This window comes from Pseudorasbora parva, chromosome 10 (genome assembly GCF_024679245.1).
Source record: "Pseudorasbora parva isolate DD20220531a chromosome 10, ASM2467924v1, whole genome shotgun sequence".
NCBI lineage: Eukaryota > Metazoa > Chordata > Actinopteri > Cypriniformes > Gobionidae > Pseudorasbora > Pseudorasbora parva.
The window spans coordinates 38,608,240-38,632,854 of NC_090181.1; the positions used below are offsets into that span (position 1 = coordinate 38,608,240).

The 24,615-nt window shown below is 37.4% G+C and overlaps 1 protein-coding gene across 2 annotated transcripts in view; it reads left to right on the top strand.

Annotated features, from left to right (window-relative positions):
• The window catches only part of runx2a (RUNX family transcription factor 2a), a 55,325-nt gene extending 43,891 nt beyond the window's left edge, over positions 1-11,434 (top strand). For both annotated transcript variants that reach the window (XM_067456033.1, XM_067456034.1), the window contains one exon: positions 6,470-11,434. In XM_067456033.1, the coding sequence (XP_067312134.1) occupies positions 6,470-6,966 (497 nt within the window). In that variant the 3' untranslated portion in view covers positions 6,967-11,434. The remainder of the gene's footprint in view (positions 1-6,469) is intronic.
• The last annotated feature ends 13,181 nt before the right edge of the window (positions 11,435-24,615 follow it).

The following is a 24,615-nucleotide window of genomic DNA, read 5'->3' on the forward strand; positions in this document are numbered from 1 at the left end:
TCAAAGGTCACAAGATCGCACTGGTGATGGTTTACAGTTTGAACCAGCGTGGTCCTCTTGGTTAGCAGCCTTGAGCTTCAGCTACTAGACCACACCATCTCTGTAATACAAAGTGATTGATGTTGTATTAAGTTTAGCCAAAAAGGGTCTGGCAAGAGCTGATAGCATAATGGGTTCATTCTCGTGAATGTCTGCAGCGAAGAGGGACTTTAATGGTGATTGAGGGTTGTATATGTGAATTTCTGTCATTGTTTTGGAAATGTGACTTGGGTCTCCTCTCTTCTGCACTGTCTGTCTGAAGTGTCTTTTTTGTTTGGTTTTAAATGTCAAGAGTTGATAATGTGGAGAGACAATCTGCTCATAATTGCCCACACATGTTCTATAAAGTTTGCCGAGCTGTCACTCATAAAGCGGCGCTCGCGGACGACACGCGACAGCTCCTAAACCAGCAGACGCGAAAGACGCCACTGGATTTATCATCATAAAAACGTGCTTTACCTCAGCAACACACTGAGAGGAGAGATTAGATTAGATGAGAGAGTGTTTGACAGAAAGAAAATTAGAAATGGAAATGGGAATGAAAAGGGGAAATGGGAAAGGGGACATAGAAAGGCAAGGTATGGAGAAACTGAAAGAAAAAGATTTTGGTTAAAGTAAAAGTAAAAGAAGAAAATGGGGGAAAAAATGGGAACGGACAGAAAAGGGGAAATGAAAAGGAAAATATCTTTGTTTGAAATCCCTGTATGAAAGAAAAGGAAAGGAAAGGAAAGGAAAGGAAAGGAAAGGAAAGGAAAGGAAAGGAAAGGAAAGGAAAGGAAAGAAAAGGAAAGGAAAGGAAAGGAAAGGAAAGGAAAGGAAAGGAAAGGAAAGGAAAGGAAAGGATTTTGTTTTGATTTCTGAAGTAAAGGGGAAAAGATGGGAAACTGAAATTGGAAAGGTCAGGAAAGGGACAGAAAAAAGTTCTGGTTTGTTCAAAGTAAATGGAAAAACAGGGAAATGGGAAGGTAAGTAAGGGAAAATTTAAATGGGAAATATCAGAAGGGAAAGGAAATAGGACATTTAAATGGAAAAGTTCAGGAAAGGGAAGGGAAAAATGGGGGAAGAAGGGGAAATGAAAGAAGGCAAAAGGAAAGGAAAGGAAAGGAAAGGAAAGGAAAGGAAAGGAAAGGAAAGGAAAGGAAAGGAAAGGAAAGGAAAGGAAAGGAAAGGAAAGGAAATTGGAACTTTAAATGGGAAAGGTCAGGAAAGTGAAGGGGAAATGGGAAAAAGAAAGGGGAAATTAAACAAGGCAAGAAAATGGGAAATTTAAATAGGAAAAGTCAGGGTCAAGGAAAGGAAAGGAAAGGAAAGGAAAGGAAAGGAAAGGAAAGGAAAGGAAAGGAAAGGAAAGGAAAGGAAAGGAAAGGAAAGGAAAGGAAAGGAAAGGAAAGGAAAGGGGAAATAAAAGAGGAGAGGAGAGGAGAGGAGAGGAGAGGAGAGGAGAGGAGAGGAGAGGAGAGGAGAGGAGAGGAGAGGAGAGGAGAGGAGAGGAGAGGAGAGGAGAGGAGAGGAGGATTGTTTGTTTATACCCTTTAATTTAGCAGGCGGCTCCATTTGAAAAGCAGATCATGATGAAAACACAGTGCAAAAATAGACAGATGTAGAGATGAGTTGAGGAGACGATAAGACGTTCCTCTGGGATTCTCTCTCCTGGGGTTCTGGGAGTCACAGCCCATTAGTGGTTTATAATTTAAAAACATCTTGTGGTTCTAAGAGAGAAGATCGGCCCTTCTCTTTGGCTAATCGCAGACATGCCACCACATCTGAGACTGCTCATTATGCATCCTGTGGAAACTGTTTTTTCCTCTAAGCGTTTCCATGTGCGCTCCCAGTTTATTCCGACATTTCTCTTTGATATTCATATAAATGCGAGGATGCGTGTGTTTGTGCATGTGAGCGTGAGTGCACACGACGCATTCACATACAAACCCCTGGACAACCTTCAATGAAGAAACAAACAGCCAGAAGCGAAACTCCGATCCTTTCAGAAGCATGTCAGCACCGTCTGACACTTAGTTTGCATATTGAACTTTTATGGCCCAGTGACATTTTTGCAGCATTAGTCTTCATCATGACCTTGAATCATCCCAAGCGTTGCGTAATTCAGGTTGCAAATAAACACTTAGTTAATTTGCATGTTTTGCTAGGGTAATTAAAAAAGCTGACAAACAAAAGGAGCCATTGTGTTCACTTAATATTTATTGCCTTTCCTGGATCAAAAAGACTGAGCGCACAGAGAATCTGTTCAGTATGGAATGTGCAGTTACAAAATGTTGTGAATTGATGAGCTTTGGCCACACACACACACACACACACATGTTGGTCGATGTGGTTTACAGGGACTCTCCATAGGCGTAATGGTTTTTATATTGTACAAACCGTATTTTCTATCCCCTTACACTGCCCCTGCCCCTAAACCTAGCCATCACAGGAAACATTCTGCATTTTTACTTTCTCAAAAAAACATCCTTTAGTATGTTTTTAAGGCCATTTGAATTATGAGGACATTTGATATGTCCTCATAAACCACATTTATAGTGTAATACCAGTGCAATACCCATGTAGTTATACAAATTTGTGTCCTCATAAACCACATAAACAGGCTCACACACACACACACACACACACACACACACACACACACACACACACACACACACACACACACACACACACACACACACACACACTCACACACACACACACACACACACAAATACACACGTTTGTTTTTGTGACATATGGGGACATTCCATAGACGTAATGGTTTTTATACCGCACAAACTGTATTTTCTATCCCCCTACACTGCCCCTGCCCCTAAACCTACCTATCACAGGAAACATTCTGCATTGTTACTATTTTACATACATCCAGTATGATTTATAAGCATTTTGAAGAGTAGGGACATGGCCAATATCCTCATATTTCACCCTCTCCTGTAATACCTATGTCATACCCATGTCATTATACACATTTGTGTCCTCATATGTCACAAAAACATGCCCACATGCACACACACACACACACACACACACACACACACACACACACACACACACACACACACACACACACACACACACACACACACACACACACACACACACATATTCTACAACCAAATTAACAACCAAAAAATGCAGGTATAGTGACAACCGTATTTACAACAATAGTGTAATGGAACTGAACTGAACAACTTGTTAATGATATAATTAAACCCGTATTAGGAATGTAGGCTATATCGACACCCGTATCGTTCTTGTGCAAAAAGAAATAAAACAATCACAGGGAAAGAGGTACAAGCCTTGAAAAACACCAAACAAGAACAAGCCCATAATAACCCGAGATAAATCCAAATGATGCATACTACTTTAAATGGATTGTTTATGAACTTAGCTCAAACAAGCCCAAAAAATGCTTAGAACAAGTAGACACAGCAACCCTTCAAGAGTCTGTGAATAAGTTTAACAAACTTAAACACAACGCTTCTCTAGAAGAACATTTTGAGTCTTTGGTCGCTGTAAAATTAATTTGGTAGAAAATAGCAGATACCAAACAAGTGAGATGAAAGAACGTCAACTGTCAATCTGGAGAAATGAGGGTCCGTGGCTCTACCATTTGGAGAAAGCTTAACCTCTTACTTGGACCATGTGCACCTTGATGACCAATCGCATTACAGCCTTGAGGTTGTGCGATCATTCACAGTCAATCGCTGTTGCGGATAAAGAATAAGAAGTGCCGTAACTGAATCCTATCTGCCACAAAATTGCCCATGACGCATCTTATTAAACAGCATTTTTGCAATGTAAACTCTTAGATCAATCCAAAACTAATACTTAACAGCAAACGTTAGACGATAGGTTGTCGATTAATTAAATGATGAGTTGTTTTCCCACAAATGTAGTTTATTCAGCGTAGTGAAGCCTCTCCCCCATTGACATCCATTAAAAAGGCCTCTGTCTCCTTCCCTGTGTACCGCAGTGGTTTTACAACACAGATTGTATCAGTTCAGTGTTGATTTATTTCCACTGTAAAGATCACTTATTAAATTAGTTCATTTCACCTGAAGCAGTTCTGCAAAAAGTGATGTCATTGTCCAGCTCAGTTCAGTTCTCATACAAAGGCATCAGTGCAGTCAAATCAATAATATTGTTGAATATTAAGAGTCCCCACCTAAGCAAGCCAGAGGAGACAGTGGCAATGAACCCAAACTCCATCAGGTGACAGAATGGAGAGACAAAAAACCTTGGGAGAAACCAGGCTCATGGGCCAGTTCTCCAAACAGTGTTACATTTTGTTTGCTAACCTTGGAGGATTGCCTTAAAGCGGCTTTGGTCAGTCGCAATTTCAGGAACGAGTCGTGTTCTATTCACACACAACAGTACTTTAGGGGGATTCACTCCCGTATTCAAATGCCGGACCACTCCTGAAACTTTTGTACGTGACCTATGTGAACTTTTTTTCCTGCACTGTGAGGTGTAACTTTACAAAGATATGACACTTTCATGGCTTGGGATATTTTAATACACTGAGTCTCTTCATTATTACTTTTTTTACATTATTATTTTTTCACATGACTGTTTCATTATTTTGAAGTAAAGAGAAATTCAGTTTATAAAGGGGAGTTTAGTGTCAAAAGGCTAGTGTCTTTGAGTTATATGTAAATTAAGTTTGACAGCGCCCTCTTCTGTCTGATTTAACAATGTCCCTTTATTCATTTCAGTCTCAGTTGGCGTGGGAGAAGCTTTGAAACTCAGGATTAAAGCTAGTCATAATTCAATGTGGTTACAGATAGTCTTTTACAAACTACTAACACAAAGAAGAACTATTTTGATGCTATTTAAAGGGGGTGCAGCTTTACAAAACTAGTTATGTCAAATTATATTAGTTCTAATTATATTATAATTAGTTATAATTCGTTTTTGTAATCAGAATATTTATCTGGTAGAAAAACAAGTGCCTAAAATAGAATGTCAAAGGTGAGCTAATGAATTAACACTAAATAAAACTCATTTGAAAAGCGTTAAAGTAATCCAGAGTGTAGAATCCCATAGAATTTAGCACAACTAATTATTTGACTACAAAAAAAACACACACACACAAAAAAAAAAAACCACCATAAAATGACCTACAGACACTGAAAGAAGTTAGTGAATCAATTTTGGACCTGATCTATTTTATGTACTGCCAAATCTCAAGCAATGGGATCCAAATGTCTGACATCACATCAAAAATCTGGGATTTTTAAAATATTTCATATTCTGTTCTTTTCCTACGTGACATTTAGATGACAATTAGATTAAATAAGCACAATATAATAAAAATAATAGAAACTTTGATGAAAAATATATAAAAATCCATAAATACCAGATTATTTTATTATTTACTCTTAGAATCAGAGCATATATATGGTATAAAACAATGAGTAAAATTAAAGGAAAACCGTTTTTAGAAATAGGGCTGATTCAACTTATTTCCTACATTTAGATTATGTGGGCAAATGCATTTTTGTCTCAGTGCATACATTGTTTTAGTTTGGCAAGGTCGATGCTAGCTTAGCTTAGCATAATGAATGGAATCCTATGTTGCCAGCTAGCATGTCCCGAGTAAAAGTGTTCCAAAAAACAAACAAACACCTAATTACTTCTTGTAGTCTTAATCTACATCACTATTTGTACTCGTTGTGAATACACAGGCCACAAGAAGTAATTAGGTGGGGGTTTTTTTAAATCACTGCTTAAGATAGCTTAGCTTAGCATAATGAATGTAATCCTATGTTGCCAGCTAGCATGTCCCGAGTAAAAGTGATAAAAAAATGAGGACAAATAGCGATGTAGATTAAGACTACAAGAAGTAATTAGGTGTTTGTTTGTTTTTTGGAACACTTTTACTCGGGACATGCTAGCTGGCAACATAGGATTCCATTCATTATGCTAAGCTAAGCTATCTTAAGCAGTGATTTTAAAAAAAACCCACCTAATTACTTGTGGCCTGTGTATTCACAGCGAGTACAAATAGTGATGTAGATTAAGACTACAAGAAGTAATTAGGTGTTTGTTTGTTTTTTGGAACACTTTTACTCGGGACATGCTAGCTGGCAACATAGGATTCCATTTATTATGCTAAGCTAAGCTAAGCTAACGTCGAGCCTGCCAAACTAAAACAGACAAACTCAACAAACTCTAAGACAAAAATGCATTTGCCCACATATCTAAATGTAGGAAAGAAGTTGAATAAGCCTTATTTATAAAAACAGTGGAATGTTCCTTTAAGATAAAAAGCACGCTATAATGAAAAAAAATGGAAATTGTAATGGAAAAAAAAGTATAATAATTACAATAAAACCATTTTCAATAGTTCTCTAATTTTTGGACCGCACAATTTCTGAATTAAATATAACTGAAAAACTGCTCTTTTTCTCTCCACCAGGTACGTCGGATCTCAGTCCGTTCTCGGCCGACCCGCGGCAGTTTGAGCGTCAGTTTCCTGGTCTGTCCACACTCACAGAAAGCCGTTTCCCCAGTCCCAGAATGCACTATCCTGCGACGTTCACCTACACCCCCACGCCGGTCACCTCAGGCATGTCTCTGGGCATGTCCACCACCACCCACTACCACACCTACCTGCCTCCGCCATACCCCGGCTCCACCCAGAACCAAAGCGGGCCCTTCCAGACCAGCAGCACGCCCTATCTATACTACGGCGCCTCATCCGGGTCGTACCAGTTCTCAATGGTGCCGGGCGGAGACCGATCCCCTTCCAGGATGCTGCCGCCTTGCACTAGCGCGTCCACGGGCAGCACCCTCATCAACCCCAACCTGCCCAATCAGACGGACGGAGGCGAGGCAGACGGCAGCCACAGCAGCTCGCCCACTGTGCTCAACTCCAGCGGCAGGATGGACGAGTCCGTTTGGCGGCCCTATTGAGACGGCCTGGTTGAACGAGACCTCAACGCAGCACTGTTAGCCTTAAAGACAGAGTGCGAGAGATAGTTGCATGTAAGCATGATCGGATTTGAAGCACAAACTCATTGGTACCCATTGTTGAATGGTTGCAGTGTATTTTATGACTACACTGATGTTTTTTTCATTCTCTATATGATGACGATTTGCGGCATTAGTCTGATTCATCTGACATTCCACATCGGCTGTCAGTGATAGTATAACACACGGCAGTCACTGAATTTAAAGGAATAGTTCGCTCAAAAGTGAAAATATACTGCCTCGAATCATTTTAAAAGGATTTTTAGTGCAACCGTCTAAACATTATTAAAGGGATAGTTCATCCAAAAATTAATATTCTGTTATTAATTACTCGCCCTCAGATTTCTGTCCCTCCATTGACAGCTACACAACTACCACTGTGTCACTTCAAAATATTCATTAAGAGATTGAAAAATGAATCCATATTAATTGAGCGGTTCAGTCCAGATTTTCTAAAGCGACACACTTGCTTTATATGATGAACAGATTGAATTTAGGCTTTTATTCGCATATAAACTTTACACTTTTTGAAACGTCAAAGTGGTAGTTACGTAGCTGTCTGTGGAGGGACAGAAATCTCTTAGATTTCATTAAAAAGATTTTCATTTGTGTTCCAAAGTTCTTTTGAAAGTCTTACGGGTTTGGAATGACATGAGGATAATTAAATGACCCAATTTTCTTTTTTGGCTGAACTATCACTTTAAATAAAAACTGGCAGATATTTGTTATTTTTTTAAGCATAAAGTCACTTGATTTTATAATTTTTATCAGGAAAATATTACTTTGCTTCTCAAGGAAAGAGAAGAAAGTTGAGTTGACAAAGTTCAGACGTAATTTTTGCAGTGTATACAAAATGAGATGTTTAGTGCACTGTCAATGCTGCACATTTATTAAACACAATGAAAGCAAAAAGCTCTGAAATCCGCTTAAATGTGTTTTTTGAAGTTTTCGTTTAAATGAAACTGTTCTGAAGACATTCAGTAGCTTTGTGTAAAGAACAGACCAATATTTAAGAGTAAATTCTGCCAGAACATTCATTTTTTGATGAACTATCCCTTTACCTGCCCTAAAGTAAACTTTCATTGCAATAGGAATGCATACACACTATTGGCTCAGAATATTTGTATACTAACTCAGTCTATTTTAGCATTTCTTAACACTGAAAGCAAGTTTTTGATTTTATTTATGCGCGTTAGAAGTCATGCTATTTGAAACAGTACTGGCTAATTCCCTCGGATTATTTTAATTTATGTATGAAATGGTAGCAAACGGTACTGATTGAGAAGCAATATAAGCCATATAAACTTTAAATTATGCAATGTGTTTAGAGGGACGAAATTTAATACGTTTGAATATTATTTTTTGGGACATCTATTAATAACTTAATGAAATATTTACTCGTTTTGTAATTTAAATGTTTTGTTATTATTGCTATTATTATTATTGTTATTATTGTAAAGCAACCAAAAAGACAATCCAATGGTACCCAAGCAATGAAGGAAGGATATTTCATTGTAAGACTATATTGACATAATCAAATGTTTGTGGATTTTCTCAGAATAATATCTCAGTCTGCAACGTTTCATATTAATAACATGAAGTAGCAAGCATTAAGACATCCAGAAATGTTTTCGACTGAGAAAATCTGAGTCAGTAACAAAAACAATCAATAAATGTACAAAGATATGTTACGAGAGGTGACGTGCTGCACTCTCCACTTGTTTTATTTTGGTATCCAATGTTTAGCAAGTTAATTTATTTTAGATGTAATTTCTATTTAATGTTTTTGGTGACTACAAGAACGACCAAACTCTTGCAGCAATGGCCTAAATCTCTGCGTCTCCAGATACGGACATGAGGAAATATTGCGCATGCACTTGCAACAATGACCGTTTCAGTCCCTTGTGCAGATATGAAATAAATACAATCATCAGCCTTCTCTTCTATAACTGGATGGTTAACTGCACTTTGTAGGTTAGTTAAACACTATGCAAACTGTACTACAACAATCAAACTCAGAAATGTCTCTTTGCTGTGTGCTAATGTTCTTGAAGTACAATTTAATCAAAGTACTTTATTACTGGCATTTTAGACAACACATGAAAACAAGGAAATCTCTGATAGAAGTAGTGGCAAGTGAGCTGTTGAAGATGAGCAAACATACTGAACAGACAATCAAAATTAATTACACGAATGGATGCGTACTGGAAAAGTTTATCATCTCCATTTCTACCGTTTATTTATTGGTCAACAAAACCATAGCAAGAAGAAATTGTCTCTGACAAGAGAACTTTTTGTTGTTACCAATGTTACCAATTTTGATTTGACGATTATACTTGTACTGATGTGATTTTCTTTACACTTTGTAGTTGGCATCTTTTAAGATTAATGTATATGTTTCTGGATTCAGCAACAAAGTGGTACTTGATAGAATGTTTGTCCAAATGTAAGTTAATAGGCTGCTGGCAGCGCCCTTCTTAAAAACAAATGTCACTTGTCTTTTTTATTTCTATTTTTGTGTAGAACAAAGCACTTCTTCTTTTAACGAGATGTAAAACAAATGAAGCTTAAATGCCAGATATACAGAGCCCCAATAAATGTCCGGGTTATATATTTTGCTTGAAGAAAATTAAGCATAATGACATTGGGCCCTATCATAGACCCGGCATAATGCGACGCCAGGTGCAAGGGAAGTGTTTTTTGCTAGTTTCAGCTCGTCGCAGTTTTCATTTTCACATCCAGCGCCACGTTGTTTAAATAGCAAATGCACTCGCATCCATCTGTTAAGCGTGCTGGTCTGAAAATGAGGTGTGTTCAGGCGCATTGTTGGCGCGTTGCTATTTTGACGTACTGAAAAACAACTGCGCCATTGACCAACAAAAGCCTGTTCTAAAGTCAATAGCACAGTATTTTTGTGTTATTTAAAGGGCGCGTTAGTAATATGGGCCTGTAGGCACGTGTACACTGCTTATTACACACACAGGGACAGCAGCACACAAACATTTATAAATATTAAAAATGAAAAGGATCCCTCTCTGGAAGCGTTCAGCCTTTCCGCTTGCAAATTCTGCCATGTAAATAGCAAATCCGCCATAGTGCAAGAGCAACTGGCTTTTATTGCACGTTACACCCAAAACACACCCACGACTTATTAAGAGACTAGAGTCAACCCTTTTGGATCATGCGCCTGCCGCACCGCCCGTTTTTTCCGTCGTTAAATTCAGACCTAAGCGCACCTGCACCGTGCGCTTCAGATCTGTGCGCTAAAATAGGGCCCTGAATGACAATTAAGAAACTTTTCTTCCCTGAATAACCTTTCTTTTTGGACACAACAACTAAATTAGCACCAATTAAATCCAGTATAATGGTAAAATAATGTTTAGTAAGTGTAAACATGTTTTAAGATTTTTTTTTCACCTTACAGTAATTCAAAATTATGAAAACAATGCCTAAACAAACTTCATGCAAAATATTTTTTCCCTTTGATTTTTGTGTATAAAATATTCTTGATCAGTTTTGAGAGATTAACCCCAAGACTTCAGATTTGTAAAAACAACTAAACTGATGTTAAAATTAGCCTGCATATGTTTGTCTCCCCAGCTATTTCTTCTGTACAGTATTAAACCCCATTTCTTTGAGTTCAGTAACAAAAACATCACTCACACTGCTGTCCTTAACTGCCCCACTATTTGAGTTTGCCTTTTCTTTACCATGGTGTCTTCTGGTAGCGAGGAGAGCGTTTATGTTTACAGAATGTTTACAAAAACTGCAAGCAGGAAACTGCAAATGTAAAGAACCTCTGCACTGTTAACTTTTTATGAATCCATGTTTAATTGCTTCAACATGCCTGATAACACAAGAACAACCTTGGTCTGTCTTAAACATGTCACAGGGCCAAAATATTTATATGCTTTTGGGCTATTTACTATGTTTTTTTCACTCACCATTTTGTATGTAGTACCCTCGCAAGAGTCTTCTGGGTCAACTAGCAGAGATTCCTTCCATTGGACTATTTATATCTGTTCCATATGATTTCATGTACAAATGTTTTGTCATTATCACAGACATTCAGAGAGTTTTGGGATTCTCCTTAGAATATCTATTTGCAAATTTCATTTATATGCCAGTACGCAAGGTCAATTTAAATATGAAGAAAACCGAATGCTTCTGCGACATATTTTTGCGCTTTATTATTTTCGTTTCTGGACCCTGGAAACACAATGCTATTGAAATATGCATCATTTGCTTTGTTTTTAAACGACTTCCTTGCACATACTGTACAGATGTTTCAGTTTCAACAGTCCTGTTTGTGAAACTTTAACCTGTTTGTATGGGACAAACAATCCAGTAAACAATATTGTGAGATTTTTGAGCGTTTCTGATGATTGTATCATTTGTCTTCGAGAATAAAAATGGCTTTTTTGTTATAACTCATTGCTTTCTTTCTTTATTTTATTAAATCAAATGGGATTCATTCATTCTCTACAGTTTTTGTAGAGAAACTTTATGCATGATGTAACCGATTCATACATGAACAGTTTGAAGGCATTGATCAAATGTGTCCTATTCTAGAGACATGATATACGCCAAATATTATACAACTGCATAAATGTTACAATTGTAAATGTACTTTCCACCCCTTTTCAATAACAAAAAGGCTTGCCATCATGATTGACTTTATTAAAAACACTTGGAGAGCAGGTGCTTCCTAGAAAACTTGAACTTGCATTGGAAGCACCAAGGGGAGCAAGAAAAACTTTGTTCACTGGTGTTTCACTGAGCTAATGTTAAAAAACAACCTCAGGCACTGCTGGGTTGACAGTTCTCTGTATTATATGGCTGCGGTGGAAAAACCCCTCAACCAACAAGTGCTAATCATCAAGGAAGTACTTCATTAAACGTCTGTATCTGAGTCATTGTTACTAAAACATGTTCGTAATCTGTTACGTTTAAAAATGATGTTCAGCAGCCAGCAGTTTCATGCAAATAAATTAAATGGAACTTAGCTGAACTCAACTCAAATATATTGAACTGAACTGAGCTGAACAGAAGATTTAAATTGAATTTAAGCTTAGCTGCAGTAAACTTAGCCGTAGTAAAATGAAATGATCTTAACCAAACTGAGTGGAACTGAACTGAATTTAATTGAACTGGATATAAAAACATGACATTTAGCCATCAGCAGTTTTGTTGAACTGAACTGATCCTAAATGAACTGAAGTGAACTGAATTTAGCTGAACAAAATTGAACTTGAAATTGAACAAATCGTACGTATATTGATGAGTTGCCCACTTCAAATGATTTTGTACAAATTACCTAACCTCAAACTCAGTCCCTAAACCTACCCGTCAATAGCCTGACAAGCCAGACCCACATCAAGATGTTCTGGGCTCAATCCGAGGGGCGAGATAAATGGTTGTCTTTCAAAATCCCTCTGCACGCAATTGGATAGCGATTCAACCAACCAGAACAATGAAGAAGGTGAAGCAGAGCTCGTTGATAGAATAAACTTTCGTCTTATCTGGTCGGCAAAACTCTGAACACATCTTGCCTTCTTAAGAATGATTTTAGTGCCGTTCTTTGTTAGCCTAGAAATCTAGACGCACCTTAGTGGCAGCAAATCTAATCTGCCCGCGAGTGTCGTCTAGCAACTCTCAATACTCTTCTGAGCTGTATTCGCCTAACTCTGGTCGGGCCAATCACATCGTGTATAGAGTCGGTGGGCGGGGCTTAACATAATGACGACGGCAGAGTTGCTTGCGTGCTTCTAGTAAACACAGAAACTGGCGAATGGCGGTCTTTCGAATTTGGTCTTTCAGCTTTGACCGCGACTCTGGAAGACTTGGAGTTGAGCTTTTCTCTGAGAAAAGAACAAAGAACGGCACTGAAGTCATTCTTAAAAAGGGAAGATGTGTTCTGAGTTTTGCTGACTGGATACGGTGAATGTTTAATCTATCAACAAGCTCCGTTTCACCTTCGTTGCTCTGGTTGGTTGAAGCGCTATCCAATTGCGTGCACGCCGTGCAGAGGGAGTTTGAAAGACAACCGTTTATCCCGCCTCTCGGATTGAGCCCTGTCAATGGTGAGTTTCCAGACCAAACACCTTGATGTGGATCTGGCTTGTCAGGCTAGTTCTTTGTTCTTTTCTCAGAGAAAAGCTTCATTCACGGCCAAAGCTGATTCGGAAGACTTCCATTCGCCAGCTTCTTTGTTTACAAGTAGCACGCAGAACCGTCCATCATGTTAAGCCCGGCCACTGACTCTCAATGTGATTGGCCTGACCAAAGTTTTTTTTTTTTTTTTCAGCTCGCTAGTCTATGAAGAGTTGCTGCAATTTAGATTTGCGTCTAAATTTCTAGGCTAACCTGTCACTGCAGTTTAGACAGATCGTATGAATTCATACAAGTGAGTTTGTCAAAAATTTGGACGATTTAGCCACCTTGTACAAATATGTATGAATTGGTCGTGAGATAGCATTGATATAGTTTAACTGATTGAAAATTAAAACATGAACATCTCCTAAGTAGAATTGACAATTGCCAGCAGTTCAGTTGAACTTAAATAAACTGATCTTAACTGAACCGAACTGAGCTGAATTCAATTCAAGTTTATTTGTATAACGCTTTCCACAATATAATGTTTCAAATCACTTTCATAGAAATGTTTCATTGTTACAATCAGGAAGTATTCTGTTATCGTTAGAGATGAACAGAACTGAATAATAGCCGAATAAATAGAACAAAGATAAATTAAATCTAAGAGAAATAAACTTGAACTGAACTGAACCATGCTTAACCGAACTTAAAGGGATAGTTCACCCAAAGATGTGATGTTTATCTGCTTACCCCCAGGGCAGGTGACTTTGTTTCTTCAGTTGAAAACTAATGAAGATTTGTAACTCCAACCATTGCAGTCTGTGTGACGACATGTTGATGTCTTAAGCCACGGAACGATCGGTTTGTGTGAGAAACTGAACAGTTTTTCTATAATTGATTACCTCTATTACACCACTATGTCCAACAGCCTTCAGCGCGCGATCACTTCCAGTGAGGGAGGTCAATACAAATTTGCCGTAGTTTACACAAGTGCCGGAAGTGATCTGTCAAGTGATTCACATGTATTATACAACTGACAGACTGCAACGGTTGGAGTCAAACATCTTCATTTGTGTCCTACTGAAGAAACAAAGTCACCTATGTCTTGGATGCCCTGGGGGTAAGCAGATAAGCATCACATTTTAATGTTTGTTTGAACTATCCCTTTGATTTATTGAACTTAGCTGAACTAAATAAATGAACTGAACAAAACTGAATTTAGCTTAACATTTTTAGCCTTTTAGTTTACTAAAATGAATTGTGTTGAAATTAAGTGAATTTAATTGAGCTGAACATAATTGAACTTAACATATCTGACTGAAAATGAAAACATAATGAAATTATGTTTAGCCATCGGCAATTTTGTCGATCTGAACCGAACTGACACTAAACTAAACTGAACCTAAATGATCTGAAGTGAATTGCATTTAGCTGAACAAAACTGAACTTCACATACAGTATAGTTGAACTGACTGGAGATGAAAACATGTGCTACAGTTAGAAATTACATTTTACAACAGTTTTGTTGAACTTACTGTAACTAAATTGAACCAAACTGAATTGATCTGTAGCTGAACTGAACTACTGTAAGTATAAATATATAAGAACCCACACTTTTTTGTTTTAATTCAGCCATAAGTAGTTAACTGAACTGACACTAAACAGAACAAACGTTGCACTGCTGGTTTTGTGGTTGTCGGGGTTCTATGAGTTTGCACTTCTTAATCTTTGCAAAGAATGAAAGACATAGCTGGTCTGCATTTTACGTTATACTTCCCCGTCATACACGCTGAAAATAAATATGGGCTTTCTGAACAGCTCTGATGAAAATCTGAGATAATCCATCAGAGGTTTTCGTCCCCGGCTTCCATTGTGCAATGGTACTTTAACTTGAAGAGCATAGCAATGTTTAAACTTCTTCGAGTCAGTTTGTTGAACGGGCCTTATCTGTGCATATCTTGCCAGAATATGTAGGCCCAAATCTCCATGAGATTTTATATGATTTCCTGTCACTTTTCCTGACTATATTCTAAATTTCCAGCAAAGACTTTCATAACATACACTTCAAGACAGACAAATGCTCCATTATACAGCATGTGATGATTAATGCACGTTAATGTGTCAGATGAAACAGATCGGTTAAGGCTGTGAGCTGTTCAAACACGATGCCAGCTGTTTGTCTAAACCTGCACTGAGGGTCTTTAAACGGCCCTATCAATGAACGCAAACATCCATGAGTTCAGCTTGGATCAATGTTTGGTTTGGATCACCTCCGCCAGGAAACGACTCAATGGGCTTATTTAGTGCTACTTAGAGCGGGCTCGACACTATTACATTGTTTTAAGACAAAACACGTGTGTTTCCTTTTGAAAATGAACATTGTGCTCAATGTTCTGTCATCTTTATCAAGGCTAATTGATAAAAGTTCTCAGATTCTGTTTTCATTTGTGGGTTGGCATGTTGCCTGTTGGTTTTAAGTTCAAATAAACAAGTAGTGATAGCGCAAAAGCCAAACACTGGGAAGATCTAAGAATAAGGAACATCATCTCTGGCCTTTTTAAGACAAAACTCTGGTTACTGATAAATGGGGGAGGGGGCTTTTTGCTGTAGTAATATGTATTAAAGTAACCATCATAATTTTTTACTAACACTCATAACCAAACTGTTTAATATATACACATTTCAATTATGTAATAAATCATCATGCACAGTTTTTTTTCTTCTCTCAAATCATTGCTTTTGTTGTTTTAGTAACTTGTTTGTGACATATGGACATTTTCTACTCGAAATGATATACTCAAAAAAGTTCTATCGAATGTTACCGTCACTGTGTATTGTGTACCAAGTATTGAAGTCTCTGTGTTCAGGTGATAATCGCATTACTTCTATTATGAATACGGTGTCCACACGACAATATCTATTGTATTATTGTTTCTAGCTAAAAGCATATATTTTAAAAGCATGGTTTAAATCAGTGTTATGTGTTGTATTATTTGAGTAAAAAGTTATCAGTTAAGAACCCTCAAGCCAGGTGTATATGACACTCTTTCAGACGAACACAATCAGAGATATATTAAAATGGCCTGGCTCTTCCAAGCTTTATAATGGCAGTGACTGTTGGGTAATATTTAAAATCCATAAAAGTGCATCTATATCCTATATCCTAATCAACTTTCATATTCAACTTACGGCAAAAGTGTAGTATCTCTTGGAGTTCAAAATGCTCAAGTTGAATACGGAAGGCGGTTAACCAGAAACTAGATAATTTACTTTATAAAGTTTTTAATATGGATATTTTTCCTACACAAATGCATCGAATCACTTCAGAAGGCCTTTATTATGAGCCATGTGGAGCAGTTATGATGGATTTAGATGCACTTTTATGGACTTCAAAAATGACCCAACAGTTACTGCCATTATAAAGCTTGGATAAGCTAGGGAATTTTTAATATAACTCGTATATTAATGTATTCGTCTGAAAGAAGAATGTCATTTACACCTTAAGTGGCTTTAGGGTGAGTAAATAATGGGCTAATTTTACTTTACTATTCCTTTATGTACATTTTACTTAATTCTATAGGCCTATGTGAAATTAAATGCAAAAATTAATAATATACTCAATTCAATAGTAAGTAGATTTTACTGGACAATAACAGGTAGGTTGTACAGAACAAAAGTAGTCTAATAAAATATGTTGTTACTATGAGTTATTTTTTTTCAGTGCAGTTTCTTAAAGGTCCCATTCTTCGCGTGTTTTCGAAGCTTTGATTATGTTTACAGTGTGCAATATAACATGAGTTCATGTTTCGCGTGTAAAAAAAACAGTATTTTTCACACAATTTACTTATCTGTACAGCGCTGTTTCCTCTGTCCTAAAAACGGCCTGATGATTTCCTTGTTCTATGAAGTCCCTCCTTCAAAAATACGCAACGAGTTCTGATTAGGCCAGCAATTCCCGCGCTGTGATTGGACAGCACCTTTGCACGTTGCCCGGAAAGGTCCCGCCTCTTCCCATAAGGGGTAGATACGCGCGCTCAATGTTATTGCAAAAATGTCTATATTGACTTATCAATTTGAGCCGGAATCAGACCCGGAGAATATCGAAGAGGATCGATTACGACCTGCTCAGGGAAGACTTTTGCTGGATGTTTCAGAATGGTAAGCTGTCTATTCAGTAGTTTAAACTGATCATTACAAACACCAACAATCGATGGTGTCTGAATGAATTACTACACTTTTTTATGCTAAGTTTTTCAGATTAGTTTCAATTACCATCTAACGTTAGTTAACAAAGCTAAACAGCGTTGCACTTTGTGTCATGAGTTACATAAACTGTTAAACGGACCGACTTAAATAATAAAATACACTTACCGGTTGTGGTCCATAACAACGCCTTCTCCAGACAAAGAGGGAACTGCGTCATCTTTTAAGAATAATCTTTCTGCGAATCCGGCATTAAACTGATTGATATTGAGGAAGCAGTCCTCAGCAAAATGTGCTGCACATAGTTTTAAATTGTGATTATAATTTTCCGGAACCGAGTTAACCATAAACTGTAGTTATTGATCTCTACGTACAGCGTCCGTGGGAAGGCCAAACAAAGGTGATTCGACTCCGGGATGAAAATAACAGCGTTTCAATGGTATGGCGACAAACACACTCTACAAAAACAACGCTTCCTATTTCTCGACCTGCGAGAGCAAAAGGACAACGCCCCCGAATTTGCGTGTTCTTGTGGGTGGAGGGTTCGTCAACAAACGGTTTTAGTTGCGTCATTAAAGCAGGACGTGCAGGGGTGTAGTCCAAACCGACCGTTCGCTCAACACGATCTCATGGTCATGCGTATAAATAGTACGAGTTTGCAATCTCGTGGAATGTATACGCCAAAATGAGTTTTGGCGTGCGTATGGTACGTGGTTTTTCGCGTTCATATGATGCGCACTTTATGGCGTGCATATGACACGCTCTTGGGTAGGTTTAGGGTGGTGGGTTGGGGGGTTCGTATGTATAATACGCCATAAAGTGCGTATCATATGCACGCGAAAAACCGCGTCATAAGCACGCCAAAACTCATTTTGCCGTATACATTCCACGAGATTGCAAACTCGTACTATTTATACGCATGACCATGAGATCCGTCTCGTTCGCTGTAGGCTTTGAAAGGGAACTTCTGTTAAATAAAATATCTCGCTTGGCATTGAACTTTGAGCTTTATAATTTTACAGGTATTATTTATGCTCTAACAGCAACATTACACACTAACTAAAGTTTGAAAGATGGAATCGCAAAGAATGGGACCTTTAATGCCACACAATTTTCCACCTGAGAATAAAATCTGAAACTGAAAATTTAAAATAATAGTCACACAATTATTATTTTACACTGAGGTGTGAATGTACTTCCATAAAAATAAAAATAAAAACTGCTTGTGACAAAAATCAAAAATTGAACTAAAATATGATTTCATTGCTGACAGTATAATCAATTTGAATTTGTAAAATGGACGTTTACTAAATCAATTTGCACTGGGATTATAAGAATAAAACCCAGAAGTAGAACAAAAAAATAACAACAATGGGGGTACGTGGGTCTTCTGTCGCCCGTCTCCAGTTAGTACAAAATGCTGCAGCATGTCTTTTAACCGGAGCACGCAAACAAGAGCACATTTCACTCATTTTAGCCTCACTCTACTGGCTGCAATGCTTTTAAGGATCCATTTAAAAATTATATTATTTGTTTTTAAATCCCTGAATGGTCTTGCCCCACCCTATATATCTGAGCTGCTACACTCTTATACACCCACCCGTTCTCTCAGGTCAGCTGATCAACTGCTCCTGAATGTGCCAAATACAAAGTGTAAGCTCAGAGGGGACCGTGCCTTTGCAGTGGCAGCTCCTAACCTGTGGAATGGCCTGCCACTGCCCATTAGACAGGCCTCTTCGCTGTCTATTTTTAAACTGCGTCTTAAAACCCACATTTACTCCTTGGCCTTTGACACCTGACGTTGACATTTTTTTTATTTTTTTATTGTTTTTATGGTATTGCAGTTTGTCTCAGGTCTGTTTTATTGGTGTTTTATGTATTATGAACTATGGATTTTTTGCTGTACAGCACTTTGGTCAACTTAGGTTGTTTTAAAGTGCTTTATAAACAAAGTTAAAGAAAAAGACAGAACAATGATGTACAAATTATAAGTTAAAATAGCTTTAAAATGGGTAAAAATCAGGTAGGCAGCAAAATTATTGACATTTTTTATTTTTAATGTTAAATTTAAAGACTTTTAAATCCGTAATTTCATTGGGTAAACTTTTTCTTCAATTTAATTGAATTAAGTTTATTGACTTTTTTTTTCTTTTTTGAATGCAAGAACTGAACAGAAGTCTCTCTTTGAGGAACACTGATTTACGCATCATTTCCTACAGTTCTCTCTGGATGAAATAGGAGGCTTCTGGTTTCACAGCGTGTTGTAAGGGTCACTCATTTCTCATACAGTTAAGCCCCTGGTTGCTCCAAATCACTTCACAAGCAATCAAATCTGCATAGTGCTGTCCCAGTTTGGCTGGAGGTGTGCCAAGGACAATGCCCCAACGCCTTTAACAGGGAGAAACCTGCGGGACATCTGAAAATAGAGACCCTTAGTGTCCCATGGCTGTCTGAAGGTTGCAGACTGGCTTGTCGGGCCTGATGATTTATGCTGGCAGCGCTCGTGAAGTATTTGCTGCCGCTGGGAGGTTTCCGTACAAATGAAGTGTGAAGCTCACGGGAACACAGAGGCGGCGGGGCGCAATCCTTAAACACCTCCAGCACGCTGGCAGTGAACGAGACACTACAAGATGAGGAAGGAACTAATGCATAGAGATGTTATCTAAAGCTGATCGCACCTGTAAGATCATGATTCATCTTCTGTCCTTTGCTGAAAAGATGTGATCATAAAGTTGCCAAGTAGGTTGAGTTTCTGCGTCCATGATCAACAATGCTGTCGAGAATAAGAAAGAAAAAAACAGTGTTGAGCATAACCCTAAGCCAAACTGAATTTATCAGAGGAAAAAAAAAATACATTCATACAGAAATAAGTGGATATGTGTGTGTGTGTGTGTTCATGTTATTTTATTGTGGTGGGGACTTTTACTTGGATGCACACTGACTCATGGGGACCTAAATTGAGGTCCTCATAAGGAAACAAGCTTATAAATCATACAAAATTAGTTTTTTTCTTGACAATGTAAAAATGCAGAAAGTTGTGTGTGTGAGGTTTAGGGGTAGGGTTAGTGTAAGGGTATAGAATATACAATACAATACAATATTTTGTACAATATAAAAACCATTACATCTAAAGAGAGTCCGTAAAACAGACCTGTGAGTGTGTACAGGTTTATAGTACATTGTAAGTACCAAATGTCTACACAAGGATAGTAAAATCTGATATCTACACATTGTGGGAACCAGCCGGCACTCCCCACGAGGGAAATGGATTAATAAACATACCTAATTATGTTTTTTTTCTTTTTCTTGAAAAGGTAATAATGCTGAACATTGTTAAAAATCAGTGGTAAAACGTAAAATCATTTGCTTCAATTTTTTAAGTTAAGACATTTAAAGTTTTAGTAAGCAGAATTTAATTTTTATTTTATAATCAGACATTTAAAATGTTCTATAGGCCGCCTATACCATGATGCCAGTTTAGCTAGCTTGCCAGATATGTTTAAGCTTAGTTTGTGCCAATCCTGGGCTTTAGGTACCATTAAAGTGGTTTGGCGTTTAGCAGTGTTCGTCGCCATATGCTCCATGGCTAACCTGCTCCAGAGATCTCAAACTGAAGTTGGACCAATCAGCTGTGAGCCAAAAGTGACACATTTTTGATGCAATAAAGTCACTCCCCCTGTTTCTACTCCAAATTAAAGGTCACTACATAGCAAACGGTTTTTAAAGACTAAAGTGTTTGGCTTTAAACAATGCTTATTTATAATTATAATAATTTTTAATGATTTAGATATAATTTATGTAATTATTATAACCATAATCAATTACACATTTATAATTTTAGTTAAACAATCATTAATAGGCACTTTGTTCAAATTTAATATAAATAGCCTATATAAAGGTCATACAAATAAACTTTAAAATCAATAAATAAAGCTATAAAAAAATAAGAGAAGCTTACTGAGCTTAAATGTTCAATTCTCTCTATGTATGAACTAAACTAACTTCATAACTTTTACTTGCATTGACACATACGATTTCTTCTTTAAGTTGTCCTCTTTTATAGACAGCTCTTTTCTTCTTGCTGTGTACATTTGTTTAAATTCTTAATATTTTTCAATCATGTAATATTCTACAGAAGAGATAAATGAATCTAGCTGCTTTGGTGAGATGTGAATCTCAGTTCCACTGATCCACAGCCTGTGATTGGGCTGTTCACTGCTGATGTCACTAAACTCTAAACTCTTGAACTCAGGACCAAAGCCTGAGTTGACAGAGAAAGCTGATAATCAGAACCATTTGACCAACAAAGCCTGAATAGATTGGTTTGGTTTGGTTTGGTTTTGTCAACTTGAAATCCTGTCATTTCGAAACCTGTAACTCTGAGTTTGTTAAACTACCATCATGGTACAGGCCCCTGAACTTGAAATATCTGAGTAAGCTATAATTAATACATCTTACATGTATTATGTAAATGTAGTATGTATTATACTTTAACTAGCTAATTCAATACATGTCACCTTGCTAATTGCTTACACAATGCTTTAGTACAACAATATAATAGATTTGAGGCCCATTTCTATTAACTATTTCAAAATTATTTCAAAACCCATAACCACAATTAACAATTAGTTACTAATGTACCTCAACAAGTTAGGTCATAACAATGATACCTTTGCAAATCATTAGCTAATAATTAATTAAAACACAACTGGAAGTTGAAATGCATGGCTTTGACCCATTGTGGTAATTAACATATTCATTTACATATAATGTTATTAGGGAATTTTTACATGATGTCATATTTAATTAATAGCAATTCATATATTACTTAATCTATTAATAATATATGGAGGGATTTTTCAGTCAGATTATAAACTAAAAGTCTAAAACTAAAAGTCTTAAACCAAAACTAAAAATCTAAATTTGAAACTTAAAGTCCAAGTCGAAAATGAATTTGGTATTTAGGATTGGGCATTTGGTATTTAGGATTGGGCATTTGGTATTTAGGATAGGGCATTTTCTATTTAGGATTGGGCATTTGGTCATTTAGCCATTTAGGATTGAGGATTGGGGATTTGGGGATTTAGGATTGGGAATTTGGTATTTAGGATTGGGCATTTAATCATTTAGCCATTTAGGATTGAGGATTGGGGATTTAGGATTGGGCATTTGAGGATTGAGGATTGGGGAGTGTATGCAAATTAGGAGGCGTGGCCCAAATACTGGAGGCTGGGTTTGAAATGGCTGGTGCGCAGATGCACCTTATGGACAGCAGAGGGAGCTCCCAGTGCTAAGGAGCACACTTTAATGAAACCAAACGGAGCGAGTGAGCGGCTTGAGCGAGGACTGTGCGATAACTTCAACTTAATGACAGCTTTGTAACATTTGTGGCCTCAAACACAAAGTCACCAGTGAAAGGAGTGCTATCGGTCTGACGACGAGAAAGCAGCAGACAGTGCAGCAGGTAAGATGCTAACATTAGCTACTAGTTATATAAGCTGATATTGCTAATATGCTTTAGTAGGGAATTATTATATTGGGACATGCTGCCTTGTTTTTTAAACTGCGGTTAGCAGAAATTTAAAGAAATTAGGCTTGTTCGACTTGAACGCTGCACACTGCAAGACCTATCGGTTTGACATCAAAGTACTGCGATGCAAAAGCATAAGGAGCGTCTACTCTCTTTGATGTCATATGTTGTGTGTGTATGTATGTATGTATACGTTAAGACGATGTCAGTCAGAGCATAATATAGCAATATATTGCGGTCCTTTTTACACTGCACAAAAACCCTGCTGTTACATCGTCACTGGCCTTCTTGATTGCTATATATATATACACACACACACATACATATACATACATACACACACAACATATGACATCAAAGAGAGTAGACGCTCCTTATGCTTTTGCATCGCAGTACTTTGATGTCATAAACCGATAGGTCTTGCAGTGTGCAGCGTTCAAGTCGAACAAGCCTAATTTCTTTTCTCTCACAATCTTAATAAAATGTATATAGGCTATATAGCAAAAAAGAAAAAAACATAAACAAGACCATCTAGTGGCAATGGGAAAGGAGTGTATCTACTAATGTCAGAGGGGTTAACCGCAGTTTAAAAAACAAGGTAGCATGTCCCAATATAATAATTCCCTACTAAAAGCATATTAGCAATATCAGCTTATATAACTAGTAGCTAATGTTAGCATCTTACCTGCTGCACTGTCTGCTGCTTTCTCGTCGTCAGACCGATAGCACTCCTTTCACTGGTGACTTTGTGTTTGAGGCCACAAATGTTACAAAGCTGTCATTAAGTTGAAGTTATCGCACAGTCCTCGCTCAAGCCGCTCACTCGCTCCGTTTGGTTTCATTAAAGTGTGCTCCCGTCCTTAGCACTGGGAGCTCCCTCTGCTGTCCATAAGGTGCATCTGCGCACCAGCCATTTCAAACCCAGCCTCCAGTATTTGGGCCACGCCTCCTAATTTGCATACATTGGGCAATCCTCAAATGCCCAATCCTAAATCCCCAATCCTCAATCCTAAATGGCTAAATGATTAAATGCCCAATCCTAAATACCAAATTCCCAATCCTAAATCCCCAAATCCCCAATCCTAAATGGCTAAATGACCAAATGCCCAATCCTAAATAGAAAATGCCCAATCCTAAATACCAAATGCCCAATCCTAGATACCAAATGCCCAATCCTAAATACCAAACGCCCAATCCTAAATACCAAATGCCCAATCCTAAATACCAAATTCATTTTCGACTTGGACTTTAAGTTTCAAATTTAGATTTTAAGTTTTGGTTTAAGACTTTTAGTTTTAGACTTTTAGTTTATAATCTGACTGAAAAATCCCTCCATAATAATATAGAATGATCACTAGCTGCTGATGGAAGTAATCTTTAATAAATGGGTTAGTTCTTCATGAGTCATAACTCATGATTATCTGTGCATTAGTTAAGCATTAATTAATGGATATTAATGCACACGTATTGTAAAGTGCTACCGATTTAACATTTATCCATTTCTCAAACTAAGCACATGCTCCACTCATCCCCATGATGGTAACCCTACAAAACAGCAACATCACAGAAACTCTTCTAAACTAGCATAACAAGACATTAAAACACTTAAAAGAAACAAGTTGATAAAACTCAAAACAATGAAACTATTATTTTTTGTGAACAATTACTTAATGTGTTAGTTTTGAGAACTCAAAAGAAAAAGACAATTCTAAGTACTCAAAGCTTATTTGTTTAAACACATTTTTGTTTAATTTGAGCTGGCT